The sequence below is a fragment of the Dioscorea cayenensis genome, chromosome 4 (genome assembly GCF_009730915.1).
Source record: "Dioscorea cayenensis subsp. rotundata cultivar TDr96_F1 chromosome 4, TDr96_F1_v2_PseudoChromosome.rev07_lg8_w22 25.fasta, whole genome shotgun sequence".
Taxonomy (NCBI): Eukaryota; Viridiplantae; Streptophyta; class Magnoliopsida; order Dioscoreales; family Dioscoreaceae; genus Dioscorea; species Dioscorea cayenensis.
The window spans coordinates 15565332-15588085 of record NC_052474.1 but is presented as its reverse complement, the minus strand read 5'-3'; the positions used below and the strand labels follow the sequence as shown (position 1 = coordinate 15588085).

General features: G+C 37.9%; 2 protein-coding genes across 2 annotated transcripts; one reads left to right on the top strand and one right to left on the bottom strand.

Annotated features, from left to right (window-relative positions):
• Window positions 1-1875: 1875 nt before the first annotated feature.
• LOC120259241 (kinesin-like protein KIN-5C) lies at window positions 1876-9298 on the top strand. The gene is given in 24 exon segments (XM_039266816.1): window positions 1876-2057; window positions 2249-2378; window positions 2665-2823; window positions 2939-3288; window positions 3369-3507; window positions 3604-3701; window positions 3800-3956; window positions 4583-4652; window positions 4737-4813; window positions 6105-6158; window positions 6244-6324; window positions 6407-6518; window positions 6596-6682; window positions 6779-6954; window positions 7059-7220; window positions 7319-7426; window positions 7510-7611; window positions 7613-7669; window positions 7744-7827; window positions 7951-8156; window positions 8258-8359; window positions 8450-8559; window positions 8664-8815; window positions 8947-9298. Coding segments are annotated over 24 exon segments (3021 nt in total). The 5' UTR covers window positions 1876-1998; the 3' UTR covers window positions 9136-9298.
• Window positions 9271-10104, bottom strand: LOC120259242. The gene has a single exon (XM_039266817.1). It carries the CDS (start codon window positions 9974-9976, stop codon window positions 9368-9370), a length of 609 nt encoding a protein of 202 aa, XP_039122751.1. The 5' UTR covers window positions 9977-10104; the 3' UTR covers window positions 9271-9367.
• Window positions 10105-22754: the final 12650 nt, after the last annotated feature.

Below are 22754 nucleotides of genomic sequence, written 5' to 3'. Positions count from 1 at the left end.
TTATACAAAATTGTAATTGTTAGTTCCGCCGGTATGGTTTGTAGTTTTAGAACACTCAAACACTCAAGGAAATCTCACACAAACCTAACAAAAGGTGACGCACAAAATTGGTAACTCAGTTCAGCGTCCACTCACCTACATCTTGGGGGCCAAGCTCGGAGATAAATAATCCACTAAAAGAGATAAAAATAATTGAGTATAAGTACTTTGTCACTCACTCTCACAAAAAAAAAAAAATTACTACCCTCACTAGATTGTCTAGTGCTCACACACTTTCCTCCTCAAGAGTCACACTGAATCTCAAAGCAAGATAGCTTATATAGACGCATCAACATCCCAAATATAACCCATACCTCTTTTAGAATCTCCACGGCTACTAACTTTAGAACCTTCCAAAATTAGCTGTTGCAATTCCTGTTATAACACAACTAGCAACATGGCCCTGACTATTGACTTGATTGAGTTCTGGTTATGTTGCTAAGGACCTCAAGACCCATCAACCTCTCGGTTATGCTTAGTTCAAGTCGGTGCAGCCTGATCTCCCGATCCCGACTACCGGCAACTAGCCTACCTCCTTAGTTCCTCACCATGCAGTCCCCTCGCAAGGGTGCACGTCTTTGTGCGTCTTAATGAAACTATCCAAACTTGATCTTCGATTCACCCAAGTGTAGCCTTCAAATCTTCCAAAGAATAGATCTTCAATCAATCATTCCAATCATGCCAACAATAGGCATGTCTTCAATCATATCCTTAATAGTCTTTAATCATACCTATTAAGATTCTTCAAGTCATACCTTCAATAGCCTTCAATCATACCATTGATAGGTATTTCTTCAATTAAGCTCCATCATTATTTAGTCTTCAATCAAATCATCTAAATATGGTCTTGATATGATCTTGTATTTAAGTTGTAACATATACCAAAAATAGCTTCACCAAGATCTCCAAGACATTTGTCTTAAAGCAAGACTTTTAGCCATGTCACCATGCTTTGCCATGTTATCATTTATGCCACGTTACAAAGGTTGCCACGTCACCTTGACTATGTGATAAATTATGCCAATTATAGTGTAGTTACACTAACAGTAATATTTAGCAAGAAATTAAAAGAAGAAGAAAATTTTAACAGATCTTACAGCGAGAGAACCACGGAGAAGTGAAGAACAATATGAAGATAAGAGAATTGTTATAGTCGTGTAAGATTTAAGGATTTCATAGAAAAATCTCACGTTCAACAAGAAATAATAATAATAAAAAAAGAATAAAGCAAATCTTAACTCAACCTCAGGATAGGACGGAGGAGAAGCAATGAATGATGCACTTGTGCAGCAAGGAATGAAGCACTTGTGTAGTTGCTTTGACTAACGGAGATGGAGAAAATGATCAAGCCGGAGGAGGTGGGAGGATAAGGAGTAGTACACGAGTGTTTCGGGTTACTATACCCTTCCCAAACCTTGCAACAAGCCTAATGTGTGGCTTGAATGGCTTCCAAATGCTCAAATTTGGACTTACGCCCAATTTGGGTGTAAATTCAAATACATTCCCATAAAGTAACTAAACTTAAGTGTCTTAAAAGTCTCTAAACCAAATATAAGATTTTAGGAATGGGTTATTTGAAGTTACAAATAATTTTAAATACCTTCAAACGAAGATTACCATAAAAAAAAAACTTAAAAAAACATTGGAGGAATCAAAAGTTGAGAAACCCATTCTTTGCTTCAATGGGCTATTCTTAACAAAGCCCATTAGAGTTCTCGGATGCCAATCGGTTGTTCGGCTCTAATCCAACCGTTGAATCATCCTCGCAGATCCAACGGCTGATATCCATCAAATCGGCTGTGCGTTTTCAAAATTCGTAGCCCGCCTTCGCTTCAATCGAAAAGAGAAACAAGAAAGAGCGTGCTTGAGATAGAGAGAGAAGATCCAGAGCCGCCATTGGAGCACCTCCGACCTCTCCGTGGCTCTCTATTTCTCTCGATTCTTCGATATCCATCCCGAATGGCATCTAGGCATGAGAAGGATAAGGCTGTGAACGTGCAGGTCCTTCTCCGTTGCAGGTATTGATCAATTGGATCTCTTCTTCGTAGATCCCTCCATATAGGGTTAGGGTTTCGTCGATTTAATGGATCAAGGGGTTGTTCCTTCTTTTGTGAAATTGGACCTGAAACTTTGATTCTTGATGTGGTTTGGCTTGAGATTCTTGTTGATTTGAGGTTTTTACTCGACTTTTCTTTTATGAATTTTGCAGGCCTTTCAGCGATGACGAGCTGAGGAATAATGCGCCGCAAGTGGTGACCTGCAATGATTTCCAGAGGGAGGTTGCAGTTTCCCAATCGATTGCTGGGAAACAGATCGATAGGGTTTTCACATTCGACAAGGTGCTTTATGTCTGTCATGCTTGCCTTTTTTTCCATTTTTGAATAAATTTCCATCATTTGGTTGAAAGACTTTTCTGTTTGTTCTCAAATTTGATTACTTGTTGAATCTATGATTGTATATGTTATGCTACTAAATATGAGCCCTGTTTCTAAGTTTTACTATATCTAACGCTGGTGGTACAATAGATTCTTCGCCTTATGATGAAGATTATACATCTTCCTCTTTGAAATATAATTGGATGACTTGTTGTAACTCACTCATGCGCACCCAATCTCATCTGCCCAGGTATTTGGCCCTTCAGCCAAGCAGAAAGATCTCTATGATCAAGCAGTAGTTCCTATTGTAAATGAAGTTTTGGAGGGATTTAATTGTACCATATTTGCCTATGGTCAAACTGGCACTGGGAAAACCTATACAATGGAAGGTGAATGCAGAAGAGCTAAGGTATGGTAGCACATCTTTGAATCATTTGTCTATATAGTGTTTGTGACTTTCTTTCTCTCCATCTACTTTAATGCTTAATATATTGTGATGGAATACATTGACATTATGCTTGCAGAGTGGACCCAAAGGTCAGTTGCCTCCTGATGCCGGTGTTATACCTAGGGCTGTAAAACAGATTTTTGATACATTAGAGAGTCAAAATGCAGAATATAGTGTCAAGGTTACCTTTCTAGAACTATATAATGAAGAAATTACTGATTTGCTTGCTCCGGAAGAGTTGTCAAAAATTGCTCTTGAGGAGAAGCAGAAGAAGCCACTGCCTCTAATGGAAGATGGCAAAGGAGGTGTTCTAGTAAGAGGCCTTGAGGAAGAAATAGTAACCAGTGCTGATGAGATATTTTCTCTTTTGGAGAGGGGTTCTGCAAAACGTCGCACTGCTGAAACACTGCTGAACAAGCAATCTAGGTCAAATTCATAAAATGCTAATTGTTTCAAATGACTTGCATGCATGTAAAGCCTCTGACTTTGGAATATGTTGGTTTCAGTCGGTCACATTCTTTATTCTCCATTACTATTCACATTAAAGAGGCAACACCTGAAGGTGAAGAACTTATTAAATGTGGCAAGCTAAATCTTGTTGATCTTGCCGGATCTGAGAATATTTCCAGATCTGGTGCTAGGGAGGTATGGCTTACAAAATTTTGTTATTTTTGTTATTGTTAATTTTTCTACATGTGATCCTTTTATCCCCAATAGCACTTAACTGTTTTGAATTTCTAGGGTCGTGCAAGAGAAGCAGGTGAGATAAACAAGAGCCTTCTTACTCTTGGTCGGGTTATCACTGCACTTGTGGAGCACCTTGGACACATCCCATACAGGTTTCATATCTGATAGATCGATATTTTGTTTGTATCATGGCGCTGCTATTTCTGATCCTTTTATGCATTTTAATTGATCTTGATCTATGGATATGTAGGGATAGCAAGCTAACACGTTTGCTTCGTGACTCATTGGGTGGGAGGACTAAGACATGCATCATTGCCACGGTTTCACCATCTGTACACTGTCTTGAGGAAACTCTCAGCACACTGGATTATGCGCACAGGGCAAAGAATATAAAGAACAGGCCTGAGGTGTTTACATATTTCCTCAGCTTTTTATGTTCAATATTCACTCTTTTCTCTTCTAGGTTTATGTGGCAATGATGCTTGAGTTTTTGTATAATTCATTCTTGAAATAATGATGTTCTTCTGATTATCTGGTTCAACTAAATGGTCTTGGTTTTGTTTTTGATTGCACGCTTCATACTCAATCGTAGCTTCATATGGTCTCTATTGAGTATTGACTGCAAAAAGTGACCCACACATCCTATGCTTCTGAACATGAAAATTCACTTTGACTCTGGGCAAGAATAAACATGAAAAATCTTGTTAATGGATTTTTATTTCGGTGCTTCTTGATATATTTAGTAGGCAGATATGGAAGGCAGACTGCATGTGTCACATTGTGAGGATAGAAATTTCCACAACTTATGTACGTATGTTATAGTAGTGTCTATTGCATTTTATCTATGTTGTAGGCAATTCATTGTCCTGGTAAGTTTGGTTCCTGATGTGAAGACCCTCCATTTTCTTTTCTTTTTTGTTAGTTAGTTTGTTTGTTTGGAGAACTCTAATTTTTCTAACAAGGCTTGTATGCAACTTTAGTTCATTTTGGGAAAGATGTGTTACTTGTCCAATTTTCTTGTGAATAACTGTAGGTCAACCAAAAAATGATGAAATCAACATTAATCAAAGACCTTTACGGGGAAATTGACAGGCTTAAAGCAGGTAATGGTTTTTCTATTGTCTAAAGTATAAAATATTTGGATTTATCTTGTTTGATTACAGGTTATGATATTTCTTTTTCTTTAGAGGTATATGCTGCACGTGAGAAAGTTGGAGTGTACATGCCAAAAGAAAGGTACTATCAAGAAGAGAGTGAAAGAAAGGTATGTGATTTCCCTGCTTCGGTCTTAGTTCCTGTCAGATGAACTAGCTCCTTTTTCTCTCCCTCCATCATTCTTCTCTCCTTTTATGTTTTTTATGCTATGACATCTAGATTCTGCATCATGTATGTCACAAGAATATTGTGTTGAACTTGGTCTTCCTCTTCTTACACCGACTTTGGTGTCAATAAGAATCTGGGGAGTCTGCCGACTCGCCAGATGTTAGGTTTTTGGGCAAAATAGATTCTCATATCTTAATTAATTATACAATTGCAAGATATATAATGATATGCATCCAACAAACTAATTAGATAAGGATAATATATCCATAAGTATAACGTAAAATCAAACTGCCTAATATAAAATCATAATCCAACAGTGAGAGGTTAGCAAGTGTAATCTGTGTGGCTGTTTTGCATCTTCCAATGGACTTTCTAGGTTAGTTTGGAATACCACACTCATCTAAATATTTCATTGGCAATAACATGTAGACACACTATCCATGTTAAGACCCAACTAAAATGAGACTTCTGTGTTTGGAGGCGTGTATGTCTATTGCTGTTCTTAACATTCATGTTAAACGAGCACACAAATTTTGAAGAAATGATAAAGAGTAAGATGAACTCCCAAAGTGCTTGTCTTACTTCATCTATATATTTCTTTGTTACGTAAAATTCCAAACCAAGCGGTTTTTGTCTCTTACCACATGACCTTCATACACTTCTACTATTTAAATTGTATATGTTTACCAAAGTTCAAATCATTACTGACAGTTGCATATATTGTGCTATATTCATAAATAAAAGTTGTAATTAAGATCACGAGGAAAGTATGGTTTTAGCCACTCAATTTTCTGATAGTCATTTGATCCAAAAATCTGATAATGCCTCCCTTGCAAATTGCTGTGCCTTAAGCCACACTTTGTCAGTCTTATTATTTATTTTTCTGGTTTCATAGCGCACTCGAATTTTATATTGTAGTTTTTACTGTTTGATTGATGAATCATGGATTTCTATGCATCTGTATTTGCTGAATTCTACAGTTTTCAAGTTTTCATGGAAACAAGTGATTTCAGCTGACATACTTCATCATTATACTTGCACCATGCTATTTTTATCATTCTACATTTCCCATGGCTACAAAGTTACTGTTTTCCATTCAACTTGAACTCTTTGCTGGCATTATTGTTCATTTCTGGAAGATGCCTTTACTGTCTGTTTCTTTGATATGCTGGTCATTGTTTTCCTTGTGCTATTTTGGATTTCACTAAATGTTTATAGCACGTTTCTTAAAGGCAATGGCTGATCAGATAGAGCAAATGGGAGTATTGATTGAAAATAATCAAAAGGTCAGCTATAGTAAGTTTGAAGGTTTGAGTTAGTTAAGATTTCCACTATAGGCAACATTGACATCCTTGGGTGTTATTTTAACAGCAACTTGAGGCTTTGCAAGACAAGTATAATGCCCAACTCCAGCAATCTGAAGACCTTAGCAAGAAGCTTGAAGCTGCAGAGGTAACAAACTATGTGATAACTTCTCTGCATCTGGTGTCAAGTTCTATGGCAAATACATGTGCTGACCGCTTTAGCCTTACAGAAAAGTTTGGAGCATACCAGTAAGTTACTTGCCACCTCAAAGGAAAATTTGAGGCATGCCCAATACAGTCTCAAAGAAAAGGACTTCATTGTATCAGAACAGAAGAAAGCTGGTGCGTGAACAACATTGCTGATTCTAAATTGTAGGTACCATCTAAAATCATTTTAATGTTTGAACTATGTGAAACAGAAAGTGCTTTGGCACAGCAAGCCCACACCCTTCAATCTCAGCTGGAGAAATCTATCAGTGATAACACATCACTTTTTTCTAAAATAGGTGCTCTTCGTCTGTTCTCCGTACCATAATTATTATTTTTTTTTTGTCTTTTTGGCTAATATATACTTATATCTTCCATATGGTATGACTCCACAGCTAGAGAAGACAAACTAAATACCGCAAATAGATCTGTTGTAAACAATTTTCATGTGGATCTCAGTGAAAAGATCCGTGCCCTATGTGGAACAGTTGTTACATCTCTAGAACAACAGAACAAACACCTTCAATGTGTTGAGAATCTATGTGAGTCTTGTCTGGAGTTCCATGACAAGGTATTTTTGCTGATAACTGTCTCCTGCTTTATTTGAGTGGGTTGGGAGTGCAGATGTTCTCTCATTCACTTGTTTTGTAACTTAGACCAATATCATTCATTTAGGCATTTTCAGAACTCAAGAAAAAAGTCACCACTTCAAGGACTTTATATAATTCTCATATGGAGGCGGTTCAAAATATAGTTCGGCTGCATAATGCAAGCACAAATGCAAGCCTAGAGGAGATACTCTCCTTGACATCGGGCAATTTTTGTTCTATTGATCAAGTAGGTTGCCAGTGTAGTTTCTGGTCTTAAATTTGCAATTCCCTCTATGGTCTGTGCTCTGCTTTATCATTTATGGATGGTTATCGTTTGTGCCCTAGCTATTGACTTTAGGGTCAGGGGAAGCTAATCTGATATTTGAAGATCTGCATGGTGCATTGTCCAGCCACCGAGGAGAGATAGCACATTTTGCCCATGAATTGCGAGAGGTTTGTCTAACAATCTACTTTATCTGGCCATTAACAGACTTTTGAGTATTTACTGAGTCTCTGATGGTTTAAAACCTGCACAGAGATTTCATAATATTCTAGATCGTACAAAGCAGATGTCCAGCTTTGTGGTTGGGCTACTTGGCATGCTTGGTAAAGAAGTGAAGGATCTTGAAAATCATTCTGAGCCATGCCCACGAAGTTCAAGCTAAGAGCATTGCTGATTTTCAGAAGGAATATGAGGTAAAAATCTTTGATCTTGAAAATTTCTCATATGCCTTAGAATAATTATGTCTAATCTACAATTATACATCCAGGATCAATCCAAACGTGAATCTGAGAATCTTCTTGCAAATATAAAAAATCTAGTGTCGGAGCACATGCACAGACAGAAAGAACTGGTACGCCCTTGCTTTTCAACATATCTGGGTATTTTTGTTGCTCTATTATTATCACATATCTGGGTATTTTTGTTGCTCTATTATTATCTTCAGTAACGTGCTAATGAATTGTGTGGATTCCAGGTCGGCATCAGGCTTAATAGTCTAAGAGACGCTGCTGTTGAGAATAAAGGATTTTTGGAAGGTTACATATCTATAATGGAAGGAGTAACAACAGATGCCAAGAGAAAATGGGAAGAATTTTCCATTAAGGCAGAAAATGACAGCAAAGACGGATCTGATTTCTCGGCTGCCAAGCACTGTCGAATGGAACAACAGCTCCAGCAGTGGTCGGTTCACCGCTTGATGATATACATGCTTGTTTTCCTCTGCAACATAACATTCCCTTATTGCCTGCTTATCATCTCTTCATTTCTTTGATCGCTATTAGTGTAAATGCGGTTGATGCTGCTTCTGAGCAATGGAAGAAAAGTCATGCTGCTGTCAGTGAGTTGAGTAACAAGCATACCCAGGAAATGGAAGCGCTTGTCAGGTGTTCGCAGTCAGTCATATCTTATTTTTTGGCAATTGCCTCAAACACTTAACACACCCAATATATTGTGGATTATGTATTATGGTGCAGGAGTGCAATTGAGATCAATGAACAGCACGATGCTGAGGTTTCTTCAGCTCGCGAGGCGGTAGAAGAGGACGTGATGAAGAGTAACAAAGAACTCCTTGGGCATTTTGAGAGTGAGTTGTCAATTTCTTTTTCCTTTCTAATTGAAGACAAGCATTGCTCTTTATATATATATATACACAGAAAATTTTAAGTTTATGTTGGTTGCTTACCGCAGGTGTTTTGGAGCATGAACGTGAATGCAAATCAGAGGTTTTGGCAGCAGTGGAGGCTCATTCCGGAACGTTGAGACAATTGCATGAAGCTCATAATAACCAGGCAGAGGTGATCCAACGGAATGCCCATGACACCTTCCAAGACAGATACATGGTAAGCCAACCATCGCACAACCACCTTAATGTTTAAAATTGGAGACAAGAAAAAAAAACATGCAAATCCTTTGTCGGTTTTGTTTTATATGCTAAGTTGAATGCTTATACATAGTTTTCCATATATTTAAGGACTATGAACCGAGTGGAGAGACTCCAATAAGGTCAGAACCAGAATTGCCAAGCAAAGCGGCGATCGAATCTCTGCGAGCCATGCCCATTGACAGCTTAATGGAGGAGTTCCGGGAAAACAACCCATACGAGTCTGGCAAGGAGAAGGCTTCACTCATACCACGCTCACCTCTCATCCAACTCAACTGAGAGCACTCGCCCTGTTGTATGCCATCGTTCAATGTAGTGTTGTATTGTATTATCACACCTTCACATTTCCTATGAGCACCGGTAGCTCCCTTAGCTCCCCCACTATATTTTGCACTGTATAACCGTAGATGCAAATGAAGAAAAACACAATAATTATTTTCTTTATGCGAGGTTATCATTACAGAAAAGATAAGCTAATGCATGCCAGGTGTTTACTAGCAACCCTGATTTATCAGGCAATCTGGACATGAGTCTCAGAGTGGTTTTCCTGATTAATGATCTCAAGGAAGATAGGGTCAACAACAACATGACTATCAACATGAACACTAAATCGGTGGTGCCACCACAGTACTCGTGCAGTGCCAGCGATGTCGACAGAGGCGTCGAGTGACATCTTACGGCGCACGGCATCAGAGAGTATTTTGGTAGCATGGTGCGCGAGCTGGACACCATTCAGTTGGGCGTGCAGGTCGAGAAAGCGGCAGGACATGGGTGGCTGTGAGCCAGCCTGAACTTGGGCCGTGCCAAGACATGAACCATCATAGAAGATAGACATAGTGGCAGGCTCGTAGTGAATGGGGACCAGGTTCGGGTTGGTGACATGAACGGTGAGAACAAGCTCCAGGTCAAGGAAAGGGAGGTTAAGTTGGAAGGATGAGAGGTTAATGGATATAAGGTGGAAGGTCGGATCACGTGGTCGACCAGCGATGAGCGCTGCCGCAGCCGCGGTTGATGCCGCTCCTATCGCCGCCGAGCCCCAGCTCCATCTCACCCTCCGCATCTTTCTTTTCCACTCTCTGCTCTCGTGATACCAAACCAAACTATTAAATAAGCTTATCATGAACGATGCTTCATTGGGGAAGCAATGGATCTTGTCAGCCTTTCATTCAAACCTTCATTTAATTTAATTAACTTGTAATTAGTGTTTTTTGAGATAGCCCTGGAACAAACTATCTTAAGTTAAAAGGTCACTCGGAGGAACACCAGGCAGTCACTGTAGGAACACCCAATCATTGTGTGGTTCTATAAGACAATAAAAAAGTGTGGTTCTGTAAGACCATGAGACTCCACCAACCCCTGGTTCTTTCATCTCAGCCTCGTCCACTGCCGGAACCCAGAAGAGACCATGAGCGTCCACGCCCTACGCAATCATCTCCACATCCATGACCAGAAACCTTGGCGCTGCAAGTAAGCTCTTGTACATCTATGCCGAGCACAAGGCTTTGCACAACGTGTCCTCGCTCTTGACCCGGATGAATCCGAGTGACAATGTTTATTGGAGGGTCATGGTTCATCATCTTGTTTATTGTTTGTGCTTTGGAGTCTTAATTTGATAGAAGCCACATCCATAGAAGAACAGGGTTAGAAGCTTCTGTATCTTCATAAATAGGCACTGACACTGATCAAGAAGAGTAACGCTTGACTTCTTTAGTTTAAAACAATGAAGAGATGATAAGATTTTCTTCCTGGTATAGATAACTACTGATTGTTTCTCGTTGAAGCCTTCGATTATAGAACACCAAAATAAGCACTGACACTGATCAAGAAGAGTAGCGCTTCACTTCTTTAGTATTTAGTTTAATTTAGTTATTAAAACAATGAAGAGATGATAAGATTTTCTTCCTTGTATAGATAACTACTGATTGTTTCTCGTTGAAGCCTTCGATTATAGAACACCAAAATAGGCACTGACACTGATCAAGAAGAGTAGCGCTTCACTTCTTTAGTATTTAGTTTAATTTAGTTAGTAAAACAATGAAGAGATGATAAGATTTTCTTCCTTGTATAGATAACTACTGGTCCGTATGCCAGTTGTCTATTGTTTCTCGTTGAAGCTTTCGATTATAGAACACCACGAGCCGTGAGTCCTTTCTTGAAGGACAAGGTCTATAAAGAGCCGTGAGTTCTTTCTTGAAGGACATGGTCTATACATTCTTTGACCTTTGCCGAATGTCCTGAAAGTCCCCATTAAGTTAATTTTTTAAATTTAATTTTTTTAAAATAAAGTTATAATCCTACTTTTTACCGTCGATATCTTTTTTCTATTTTTGTACTGGCAATCTCATTTCTTGCACAACAAGCCTAGTTGAGCTCATTGGATGTCTGTGCAAATTCACCCTAGGCTCAGAAAGTTCAGGCAAGCTGTATAAATTTATGAGAAGGAGCTCTTTAAGCTTTTTATTAAAAAACTGAGAAAAACTGAACAAAGGAGATGCAGATAAAAAGGTTAACTAAAACCTGAGAAACAGAAACTAGCAACTAACAAAAGAAAAGCCACAATAAAAAACAAGCTAAGAAAAATATAGGGGGATTAAAAAGAAACTCCGATCCTCAAGAAATTCTTCATGATCCAACAAGGGAGATCTCTGCCTTGGTGGAACAAAGTCAGAGCATGCAAGCTTCCATCATGAATTGTTAAATCGATAGCAGCCTTATCCCAGCATCTAGGAATAGTATGAAATTTGACATCGCCCAGACTTCTCATGAGATTATCAATATTCGCAATCAATGAATTAGCTCTCTAGTTCTGTTGATGGAAACCATGCTTTAAGACCATAACAAGCTCATCATTAGTAATAAACACATGCCAGACATTCAAGTCGTTTAGATGAAGATATTGAAGTGTTGTCCTCGTAGCCTCATCCTCAGCTTCAAATGCAGATAGATGTGGTAACGAGGCGAGGCGGGGCGGGGGCGGGGATGCCCTTCCCCGTCCCCGTCCCCGTCAATGGCTGGGATGGGGAATTCCCCATCCCCGATTCCCCGACGGGGGGAATTCTCTTCCCCATCCCCATCCCTGCGGGGATCCCCTCCCGCAGGGATCCCCACAGGGATTCTCTATTTGTAAAAATATTATTATATATTGGAGCATAAAAACTATTCAACATAAATGTATACATAAAATTATGATAAGATCAAAACTACTTAACATAGGGCTCTCATATCTAATTTTAATTGCTATTAGTTTAAAATAAATAGTTTATGTGATTAGTGCAATTAAATTAAAATTAGAGTTTTTTATATTATTACCTAGGCTATTGAATTTTTTAATGTTGAAAAAAATCATACATACATATATACACAATATATATATATATATCTGTGTGTGTGTGTGTGTGTGTATTTTAATCCGGGGATCCCTATGGGTCGGGGAGGGCATTCCCCGCCCCTGTCCCCATTTAGGAAACGGGGACCGATCGACCCCTGTCCCCGCCCCCATGGGGGAGGGATTCAGGGAATCCTCATCCCCGTCGGGTCGGGTCCCCGCCCCATTACCACCCCTAAATGCAGAATTAGCATTGATCTAAGACAACCTGCAAGTTAAATTTTGGTACTAGAATCAAAAAGATAGAAACCATCCCCAGAGTTAGAGAGCTCTCTAGTCCATATGGCTGCAATGATCATAAAAAGGTTATCATGGGCAGTGAAATTATTCAAGATCAGATTCCTCCCAGGCTGAGAAACATAAGAGTAAAAATACTCCCTGAAATGTGCAACTGACTTGGAGGCCAATAGCCAACAATCTAGATTTTCATTTCTAAAAACCTTATTACATCTAGCCTTCCAGATATGCCAAGCAGTTGCAGCAATAACATGTTGAATAAATAGATCCTTACCAGCCATAGGCGGGCTAAGTCAATTCCCTAAGTTAAACCATCCACAAAATTAAAAGTTTTATCGATAATATTTTTGACTAAGGCCCAAATGATTTGAGACTTAGGGCACAGATGCAAAAGATGCTCAACATTTTCATACTCCAAGTTTGAGGTCCCAAATTAATTCTATAAAGATAATTATAAGTTTTAACCCCATTATGAAAGAGTGACCATATAAAATGCTTTGCTCTAGGCGCAACGCGCAACCTCCAAATGTTACCCCAACCATCCCATTGATCCTGCTGAACTAACGATTTAGTAATGTGAGAGTAAATTATAGAAGAGAGTTTATAGCTCTTAGTCTTAAGAAACCGGACCCATGTATTATTAGAATCATAAGTAATCTTCCCATGACTAATTAAATCAGAGTTTAAGTAACAACCAAACAATCTTTTTAAAGCATACATGTTCCAATGAGTATCCAATATAAGATCAAAAATTTGTAAACTATCAGTATTCTCTTCCATGTTGACATAAGTGGGATTAAAGGCAAGAGGAATCTCAAAATACCAAGGGTCTAACAAAAATGAAGTCTGCAAAGGATTAACAGAAAGAATCTAGTTTTTGCTTTAATTGTCCTAGCAGTACGACATAAACCCCGATAGAACCAAGAGCAATTTGCATGAATATATCAGTCCAAAAATTATAGGCACCATACTTTTGATAAATAATATCCACCCAAATGGCATTCTGTTTATTCAAGTAATTGAAGACATTTTTGGCCATTAGAGAAGTTTTAGAGCTGTGCAGATTTCTGATGGATAACCCCCCCTCATTTTATCAAGCATAGCATCTATCTAACTAACTGAGTTCATGCCCGTTCTATTGCCACCCTTGGACGAAAAGAAAAACCTAGCATGTTTGGTAATGCCATCCAGTATAGTATCAGACACGGGATACACTGATAGATAATAAAGAGGTGTAGACAGGATGGAAGAATTGATTAGAATCATCTTACTAGCCACAGAGATCTTAGAATGGTTCCAAATGGATATGGTTCTTCTAATTTTGTCTAGCATGCTATTGAAATAAAAGAGAGCTAATCTTTTGGGAGCAACTAGAATACCAAGATAGTTTAAAGGAAAGGTCCCAGATTTAAAATGAAGGATATTACTAATACTGTTTTGCAATCTTTTATTAAATCTAGTAGGAAAGAAAATTTCAGACTTAATATTATTGGCCCTGTGACCAGTTAACCGCTGAGAAATAGAGAGACAGAGGTTGATATTGTGAGCAGTTTTCCTAAAATCTTGAGTAATGAGAATTAGATCGTCTGCGTACATGAGGTGGTTGAAATTATTAGTAAGAATAGGACTAAAAACCGGAATCATCTGATGTATCATCACAAAGTTATGCATAACAGTTAGATTCTAAGCAGTCAGTAAAAAGATACGGGGAAATTGGTTCACCGTGTCTGAGACCTCTAGATGCAGAAATCCAATCAGTGGGTTGTTTATTGATCAGGAAAGAGAAGGAAGCTGATCTAATACACACATTAATCCATGAAATTCAAATAATAGGAAATTTCATTCGGTGAAGAATGGCAAGAATTGCATTCCAACTCAAAGTATCATAGACTTTTTCTATATCTAAATTAATTAACATCCTAGGGGGGGAGGTGAGATCATTATCCATCGAATGCACCACTTCTTGAAGAGCAATAATATTATCAAAAGGACTGCGGCTAGAAACAAAACCACATTGCTCTTTACCAATTAATCGAGGCAAAATATTCTTTAGGCGATTGGCTAAGATTTTAGAAATAATTTTATAGCATAAATTGCATAAAGAAATCGAGACGAAAATTAGAAACAGAAATAGGATTGGCTTTTTTAGGAATTAAAGCAATATAAGTTTGACCCCAAGACTTGGGCAAAGTAGAATTTTTAAAGAAATAACGAACTGCAATAAATAAAGGATCACCTGCCTCCTTCCAAAAGAAACGATAGAATTCAGCGTTCATACCATCGGGTCCAGGACTTTTACCTGATGGAAGAGACTGAAGAGCTTGGTAAATTTCAAGTTTCGTTACCTCTTTGATTAGCATTTCGCTGTTACTAGAAACCACTTTAGGCAAATAATCTGGGAAAGCTTGAAAGACATCATTGAAGGAAGCATCATGGAGTCAGTCCACAAATTAGAGAAAAATTAATAAATGTGCTTTCAATACCATTCCGATCTGTAAAACAATTTCCATTAGAGTCTGTAATATGCATGATGGAATTAGCATGATTATGAATACGAATAGTATTATGAAAAAAGGAGGTATTGTAATCACCACATTAAATTCACAGGAGTCTGGCTTGCTGTGCCCATTTAGTAGAATTCTGCCTCTAGAGAGCTGACAGTTTGTTATAGACGGTAGTTAAACCAGTATAAGTAATTGTACTTGTGTTATTGAGATCTTTAGTGACCTCAGCCTCTGAAATCGCATGCTCAATCTTTTTAAGTTCAGAATCGATTGAGTTCAGACCTGTCTTTTTCCAACTAATCAAATTAGCACGAGTACGAACTATCAGATGAGAAAAAGCATGTGACTTGTTCGAATGAGGCTTAAAGGTCCAGGCCTCTCTCACCGCAGTGTGACAACCCAAATAATCTAACTAGTAATTCTCAAATCGAAAGATTTTATTATTATTATAATAAGTATGAGGAAATACTGTGAGAAGAAGGGGAGAGTGATCAGAGAAAATTCTAGGAAGATGATTAACAAAATAAGTATTAAATTGAGTAGACCAGTTAGCATTAACCAGGAAACAATCCAACCGAGCCCAGCGCCTGGCTAAACCCAGCTAATTATTACACCAAGTAAAATTAGAATCAATGAATCTAACATCCAATAAATTATTAATAGTAATGAAGTTAGAAAACTCATGAGCTTTAAGGCGATATTAGGAGAAAGAACCCCCTCTAACCTCATTATTAGAGCAAACAGCATTAAAGTCACCAATAAAAATCCAAGGTAAATTTGCAGAAGCCATACCTGAGAGTTCATTCCACAATAAACGTTGGCCTTGTATTCTATTGGAGTTGTAAATTATTGAGAGGACCCAGGAATCCTGATTAACAGGCATGATGACCAGATGAAGCGCAAACTGGGATTTAGCCATAGGAGTCACTCTCCCAATATTTTTCTTCTAGAATGTAATGATACCACCTGAAGAACCTACCGAAAGTAAAGTTGCCCAATGCTAGGCACTACCAAGCTTTTTGCAAAATTTCTCAAGTTTAACAAAATCCACCTTGGTCTCTACCAAACAAAAAATAAGAGGATTATGCATCCTTATCATGTGAAAAATATGAGAAGTAGTATCCCGGTCCGACACACCTATGCAATTCCAACAAATAATTTTGGTTAGACCCATAAATATAGGTAACATTAAGAGAAGTTTAAAAAAACAAGAAACTGAAGAGAAGATAAAGATGATTAGGAAAACTAAATAATCTCATAATAGGAGGACGGCTTAAGAATCCTCAATAACCCTTGTCAAGCTTCTCTTTCTTTTGAGAGGCAGATACTTCTTGAGGCACTCATATGACTAAGTTTTCTTTTTGGATTCTAGTCTGGTATTGATCAAGGATCATGAGATCATTAGGTTCATCTGAGCCCTCATAATCCGACATCTTATTATCCTCCTCATCAGACCCAGACTCAGATTCAGATTCATCTTTAGATTCACTCATCTCTAGATCAGGATCTTTGGAGGAAGCTGTAGGTGGTTGTAGAATGGCTGCAATACGATCAACGGCCATAAGATGAGATGTAGATGGCTCTCCATTATCCAACCCCAGACCCTGATCATCAGATGATCTAAGCATTGGAGATGAAGATCCATCATGGTTAGAGATTTTTTTCTTTCCCTTTGGAAGTTAATGCTGCCTTGAAACCAGGAAAAGAAGCCGACAAGCCACCCGAATCAACTTCCAAGGCTACAATGGGATTCGGAGCTGTTGAAAAAGTATTTTGAGCATTATGCAAGGTCTTATCAGATGTAACAAAAGAAGTATTAATGCAATGTACTTCCGAGGATAGAGGTTGAGATGAGGCGTATCCGCCTCTTCCTCTGGCCATACCCCCACGTGGCAAACGAACAACTTCTGTACGAGCGGCTGTAGCATTGGTAACCTCACCCTCAGGAGTGCTTGAGTTCACATACGCCTCACGTGACTCCGGTTTCCTAAAGCCACCGGCACCACCTCGTCCTCCACCGCATCCTCTCCGTCGAGTAACCAGCATCTAAGGACCAAACTTCGTTTCAGGAGCTTTCTTCTGCTGTTCCAGATCCATCTTTAATTCTAATGGCCGAGAAACAAGACCTACCTCCATGCCATCACTATGCGAACCCTGAGCAACTATTACCGCCGACCTATGTCCTTCACGAAGTTCTAGACACAGGGGTGGAGATGGTTTGCTCTGGTTTTCCAAGCTCCGGCGGCTGCAGAAATTAGTTCCATGGCTAATAACACCACAAGAGTAACAAAAAGTAGGTAATCTTTAGTAAAGAACAACAACGAACACTCGATGACAGTCATCATTTATCCAAAAACCTTTCTTCAGAGGTTTAGCCAGATCAATTTCCACACATACCCTAGCGAATTTTGACCTGGACAAAGAAGAAATATAATCATCAATTTTGAGTAAACAACCTAGACAAGTAGAAATCATTTCCAGAGCTTCGCCATCCCAAAACTCCACGGGTAAATTATGAAATTGCACCCAAATAGCTGTCATGGTAAGCTTGGTAAATGGTGATTCAAAGAAAAGCTGCCACTGAGCAAGTTGCAAGATAATTCCATTCACAGACCAGGGGCCCTCAAACAAAATCTTCTGCATGATCTCCTAAGATGCACATATGAAGAGGAGGTATCTGTTCGACAGATTAGAGATAATAACTTCTCCAATATTACTCAACATGGTCTGGAGAATCTTCTTGACCTGATCAAAAGGCAGGGGTTTCCCTAGGAATTTCCCATACATCGAGTTTTAGAAACGAAGTTGGCCTTTGGACATAGTGTCTCCATCCATGCGAATAAAGTCTATAGAATCTGCTTTGATCTTGTTAAGACGGAGCTATCTTGCAACGAGGGAGGAGTAAAATGATTCTTTACCTCATTGTCCGCCCAGGATGGCAGGGGATGCGAGGGGTGCCCCCGCTTGCCATAGCAAGGGGCAAAAGGGGGGGGGAAGGAGGTTGGAGTGGAAGGAGGCTGCGACATGCACTATTGTGTGAGGATTTTGATCCTGGAGTTCAAGGACAGGAGGATGTTGCATATTTTGTCAGGGGTTAAGGTAAGCTATAAGGTATTGGGCTAGCTAGCACTACCTTTGTGAGATTTCCTAGCCACAAAAAACTCACATCAGATCAGATGAGCTTTGGCTTGCCTAGTCTCAAGAGAGTAATGGAGTTGGGCAAGATGGCCTCAATCCTAGAACCGGTGGGAGCTCGTTGTAGCTAGTAACTCCTTTGATCTTGGCAAGCTTGCTTGTGCCTCCTTAGGCACAGCAAATGCCAGCTCTTAGCAAGTTTGTGTTTGGTTGTAGCTCAACTAACCATTATCAGTTGTTAGAGAAGATGAAATAAGAAAAATAAAACAATATTTAAATAGAGGTAAAATAATAAATTCATTAAACTAGGGATGGATGGGTACTGTTTTTTGAAAAATTGGAACTTATTGGGTATTAGAAAATATAAAGCAACTTACGGATCCTTTAGGAAAGGATCTCTAGATTTTTTTCCTATAATAAATCTAGTTTGTGCTTTGAAAATTAAATATTTTAATTTTAAAAATTTTGTGATGAAATATTGACCGTAAGGGTATAAAAAAAAATTGGATAATATTAATAATTTAAAAGAATAAAAGTTAATATAGTTTTTTGGGGCATGATAATTATTCATTTCCATGAAATAATACATTGAAATTAATTCATAAACTAGTAGGAAACATATAAGATATACATATAGAAAACATCTAGATCGCCCCTGACTCACCCTGACGACGCCGCCGTCATCCGTCGGTTTTTGGTTATTTTTAACAATTTTTGGGGAAAAGCATACTGAGTGGGCACGATAGCGATGGCGGACTTAGGGAATATACATAGATGACATGGCACAATAACAACATAAAAGAATTGTTTGCTTTTTAAAAATAAAATAAATAAATATATATGATAGTAAAGGGAAAAATAATGAAAAAGCAAAGAATTCTCATTTCATCCTTCTTGTTTACATGGAGTTGAGCATAATATGTGTATGCCTAGACCCGGCAAAACTAAACCTGGCACATGGACAAACGACCACAATCCCACATGGCATGAGCCTAGTAAGCCTGTAAGGCCTTAGAACCTATCTCAAACTAGAGTTAAAAAATAACAAACTAACCGACATACTAGAAATACATGTACAACTTGAGGATACAACAGAGATTCAAATACAAGAATAACTAAAATACGGGAGTGCCCAAAGTACAAGATTTGGTGTCCAGATAACAAATACACAACTCAAGATACAAATCTAAAGAAAAAAAACAAATACTAGTAGCTTGCTAAGCAGTCCCTAGGTCTATTGCTCCTGATCTGGAAATGATTTAAAACAACTTTCACAAGCTAACTAGCCCAGTAAGTAATCTACAATTTGAAAATCTCTAATTTGAAATAAACATAATAATCAAGACTAAAATTAGAGTTTGCCAACATCTTAAAAAAAAAAAAGAGGTTTAGCTCATAAACTTAGGAATCACTTGAAAAACTGTGGATGAGGTTAGGGCTCTCTTACAACTATGGGGCTGTGAGAGTTGTCGGAGTGGAGCAAGGGAAGCAAGGAAAGAAGGTTAGAGATTTTTGGAGAGGATGAGAGAACAAGAGCAAGAACACAAAAGCTATTTATTAAAAAACTTATCTTTTTCATTCATACCCCAAATGGTTACAAGGGGTCTCCTTATATAGAAGGAGAGATTCCTATGACAAGCTATACCACTAAGTCATCCTACCTAGGAGTAGGTTTTGAGTAATACACTGTGGATGGGGTTAGGGCTCTCTTACAACTACGGAGTTGTGAGAGTTATCAGAGTGGAGCAAGGGAAGCAAGGAAAGAAGGTTAGAGATTTATGGAGAGGATGAGAGAACAAGAGTAAGAGCACTAAAGCTATTTATCAAAGACTTATCTTTCATTCATGTGAAGGGTAGTAGGTGCCATGGTCATGTGTAGATTAGGGAATGGTGAGTAAACAGAAAATTGGAAAAGGAAGGTCTGGAGCAGTATAGACCTTCATAATAGGTGTCTCAAGGATAAGCTGGCAATGTAGGTGCAAATGCGTATCCATCCAGTCAAGGGAAACCATATGTGCTCTCCATAAATGGATATGCTGTTGAAGTTCACCAAGATTTAATACGGTAGTAATATCATCATACGGCATAGGAAGTTAATAGGTCTCATGTTGGCGAAATAAAGTGAGCTTGATGTGATGGTGTGTATTATCAGGGTATGGTCTAAAAGCAGGTGGAGTAGTACAAAATTCCAAGTTGATGAAGCCTCCTTGTAAAGTATCATATTTAAAGAGTTGATGAAGAATATAAATAAGTTGTCAGTATTTGTTAAGAAGCTTAATTTGGGAAGAATCAGTGATGACGATTCGTACTACATGACCGTTCTCGATTAAGTCAATCAGATTGAACTGAATGCCTCTAATAATCTTGTTCTTCCAGGAGGCAAGGTTGAATGAGCCTTGTATGATCATGAAACCTTGTTCACAAAGACATCTGACATCTTTATGTCCAGCTTTACAGAATGCAAGTCCTCCTAAAGCGAGTCCATCAGGGATTCGGGCTTCAGTTTGAAGAAGTTGACGCATTGTAGATTGATCAGCTAATTGTTGTTCTTGCTTTTTTTGTGTAACTAATTGGAAATTTTTTCTTTTATTTTACTAATTTTTTCAAGATATATTTCAAAATTTTCTTTTTTTTCTTTTTCTATTTTTCCAATAAACTCTTTTAACTTTTCTGTTTTTTTGATTTTTTTTGCTAATTCTTTTTCTAGTTTTTCTTCTTTTTCTTTCAGAATTTTTACCTCTGTTTCAAGAAATTGTTCGATGAAGTACTATACTGTATGTGGCTTCAGGACTTGAGAAGTAAATCTTGGTGAGGTCAAAAGATTTGGGTTTGTAGAGCTTGAGCTTGGGAATTTTTTCTTATTATGAAAATAAGTGCTAAGAGTATGGAGAACTGGTATGAGATTTTTTGGATTATTTCTAGAGTTCCAAATGTTATCCAAGAGGATATGTTGATGATCAGTGATTGGCAAAGGTGTATTAAAACAAAGGCTAGATCCCATAGGGAAAACAGGAAGTTTTAGGGTTGGTTCTAAAGGAAAGTTTTTCTTGTCCATCTGCAAAAATAAAGAAAGCCTAGTTAGTTAATAAAAGATTATTTGGCTAATACAAAATTGCTACAGGTAATTGGTATCAACTCATTTCATCCCATGCTTAGAAACGTGAATGATCGTGCCGGCTTTGCAGTCACTGTTCTAAACATTCAGAGATACAAGCCAAGATTTTAATAGGGAAAAGGCTTCTTGATTTCTACAATAACAAAAACTCAAAGGAATTTATTGGGTTTGTAATCCCCGTTTTTATCAACAATATGGACAAATCAAGTGGTTTCTCTAATTATTCTTGACAATTTATTTGCCAAGCAATTATGATTTCCTTTTATATATTCTATTGTGACTTGGAACCAATTACTTATATGTAATCTATAAATTTTAGCCATCTATTTTCTGATAATTTGCTTTTTTATTTTTTGTTATAAAATACTACTATTGCTTGGCAGTCTGTTCTTAATGTAAAACTTTTCTCTGAGATAATAAATAATTAAAAATTTTTCTATTGGTTTTATTGCTGCTATAATTTTAGCATCTGTTGCAATTACTTTTGTTTGATATGTTCCACTATCATATCTACTTAGTTTCTAACCCTGTACATTAGGTTAGAGTTATTAGGTTTTGATTAATAAGTCCATGTAATATAAATAATATATTAGTCAAAGCCTACTCCTAAGTAGGATGACTTAGTGGTATAGCTTGTCATAGTAATCTCTCCTTCTATATAAGGAGACCCCTTTGTAACCATTTGGGGTATGAATGAAAGAGATAAGTCTTTGATAAATAGCTTCTGTGCTCTTGCTCTTGTTCTCTCATCCTCTCCATAAATCTCTAACCTTCTTTTCCTTCTTCTCTTGCTTCACTCCGATAATTCTCACAACCCCTTAGTTGTAAGAGAGCCCTAACCCCATCCACAGTGGTATACAAATTTGTAGATTTGGCATATAGTTTTAAATAAACAACCCTACCAATTTAAACGGTTCTCAGATATAAATATATCATATACAAGATTGTAGGTTATCAATATACAGTGTATAAGCATGCTCTTATGGATGGATTTCGAAGGGTTTGGAATATACCAGCATGGGATGTGTGTATAAAAAAAATTTGAAAGATACATTATCTAATTCTCACACCAGAGGCCAGAGGGTAAAACATCGACTTAATTACAGGAGTTTTAAACTAAGATGACAATCAAATGAAAGAGTGATGCTAGAGAACCACTAAATGAGTGTAGATTTGAAAAGGATGCCATGTATAATTTGCAGGCTTATAAAACTAAATAAAACCCAACAAAATTATAAGGATATATAACTAGGTTTAACATGGAAAATCAAGCACCCAACAAGGATTCAAGCAAGCTTTACACAAATCTGCTACTCAGAGCATTAAGCTCTCGTAATAACAACAAGATCCAAGCAACCTACCTGAAATTATTGAAGAGTTAGCAACGACACAACACTCCTACTTTGTTGCTAGCCTTGCCACGCCACCACCACCTAGATCTAAATTTCTCATCTTCTTAAGAATAAAGAAAGTAGAGAAATTTAAGAGTCACGTATGGCATTGGGGTGGGAGAAAGATTAAT

What these genes read in the sequence shown, in the direction of transcription:
- LOC120259242 (XM_039266817.1), bottom strand. Translation starts at nt 9,976, where the DNA reads ATGATAAGCTTATTTAATAGTTTGGTTTGGTATCACGAGAGCAGAGAG.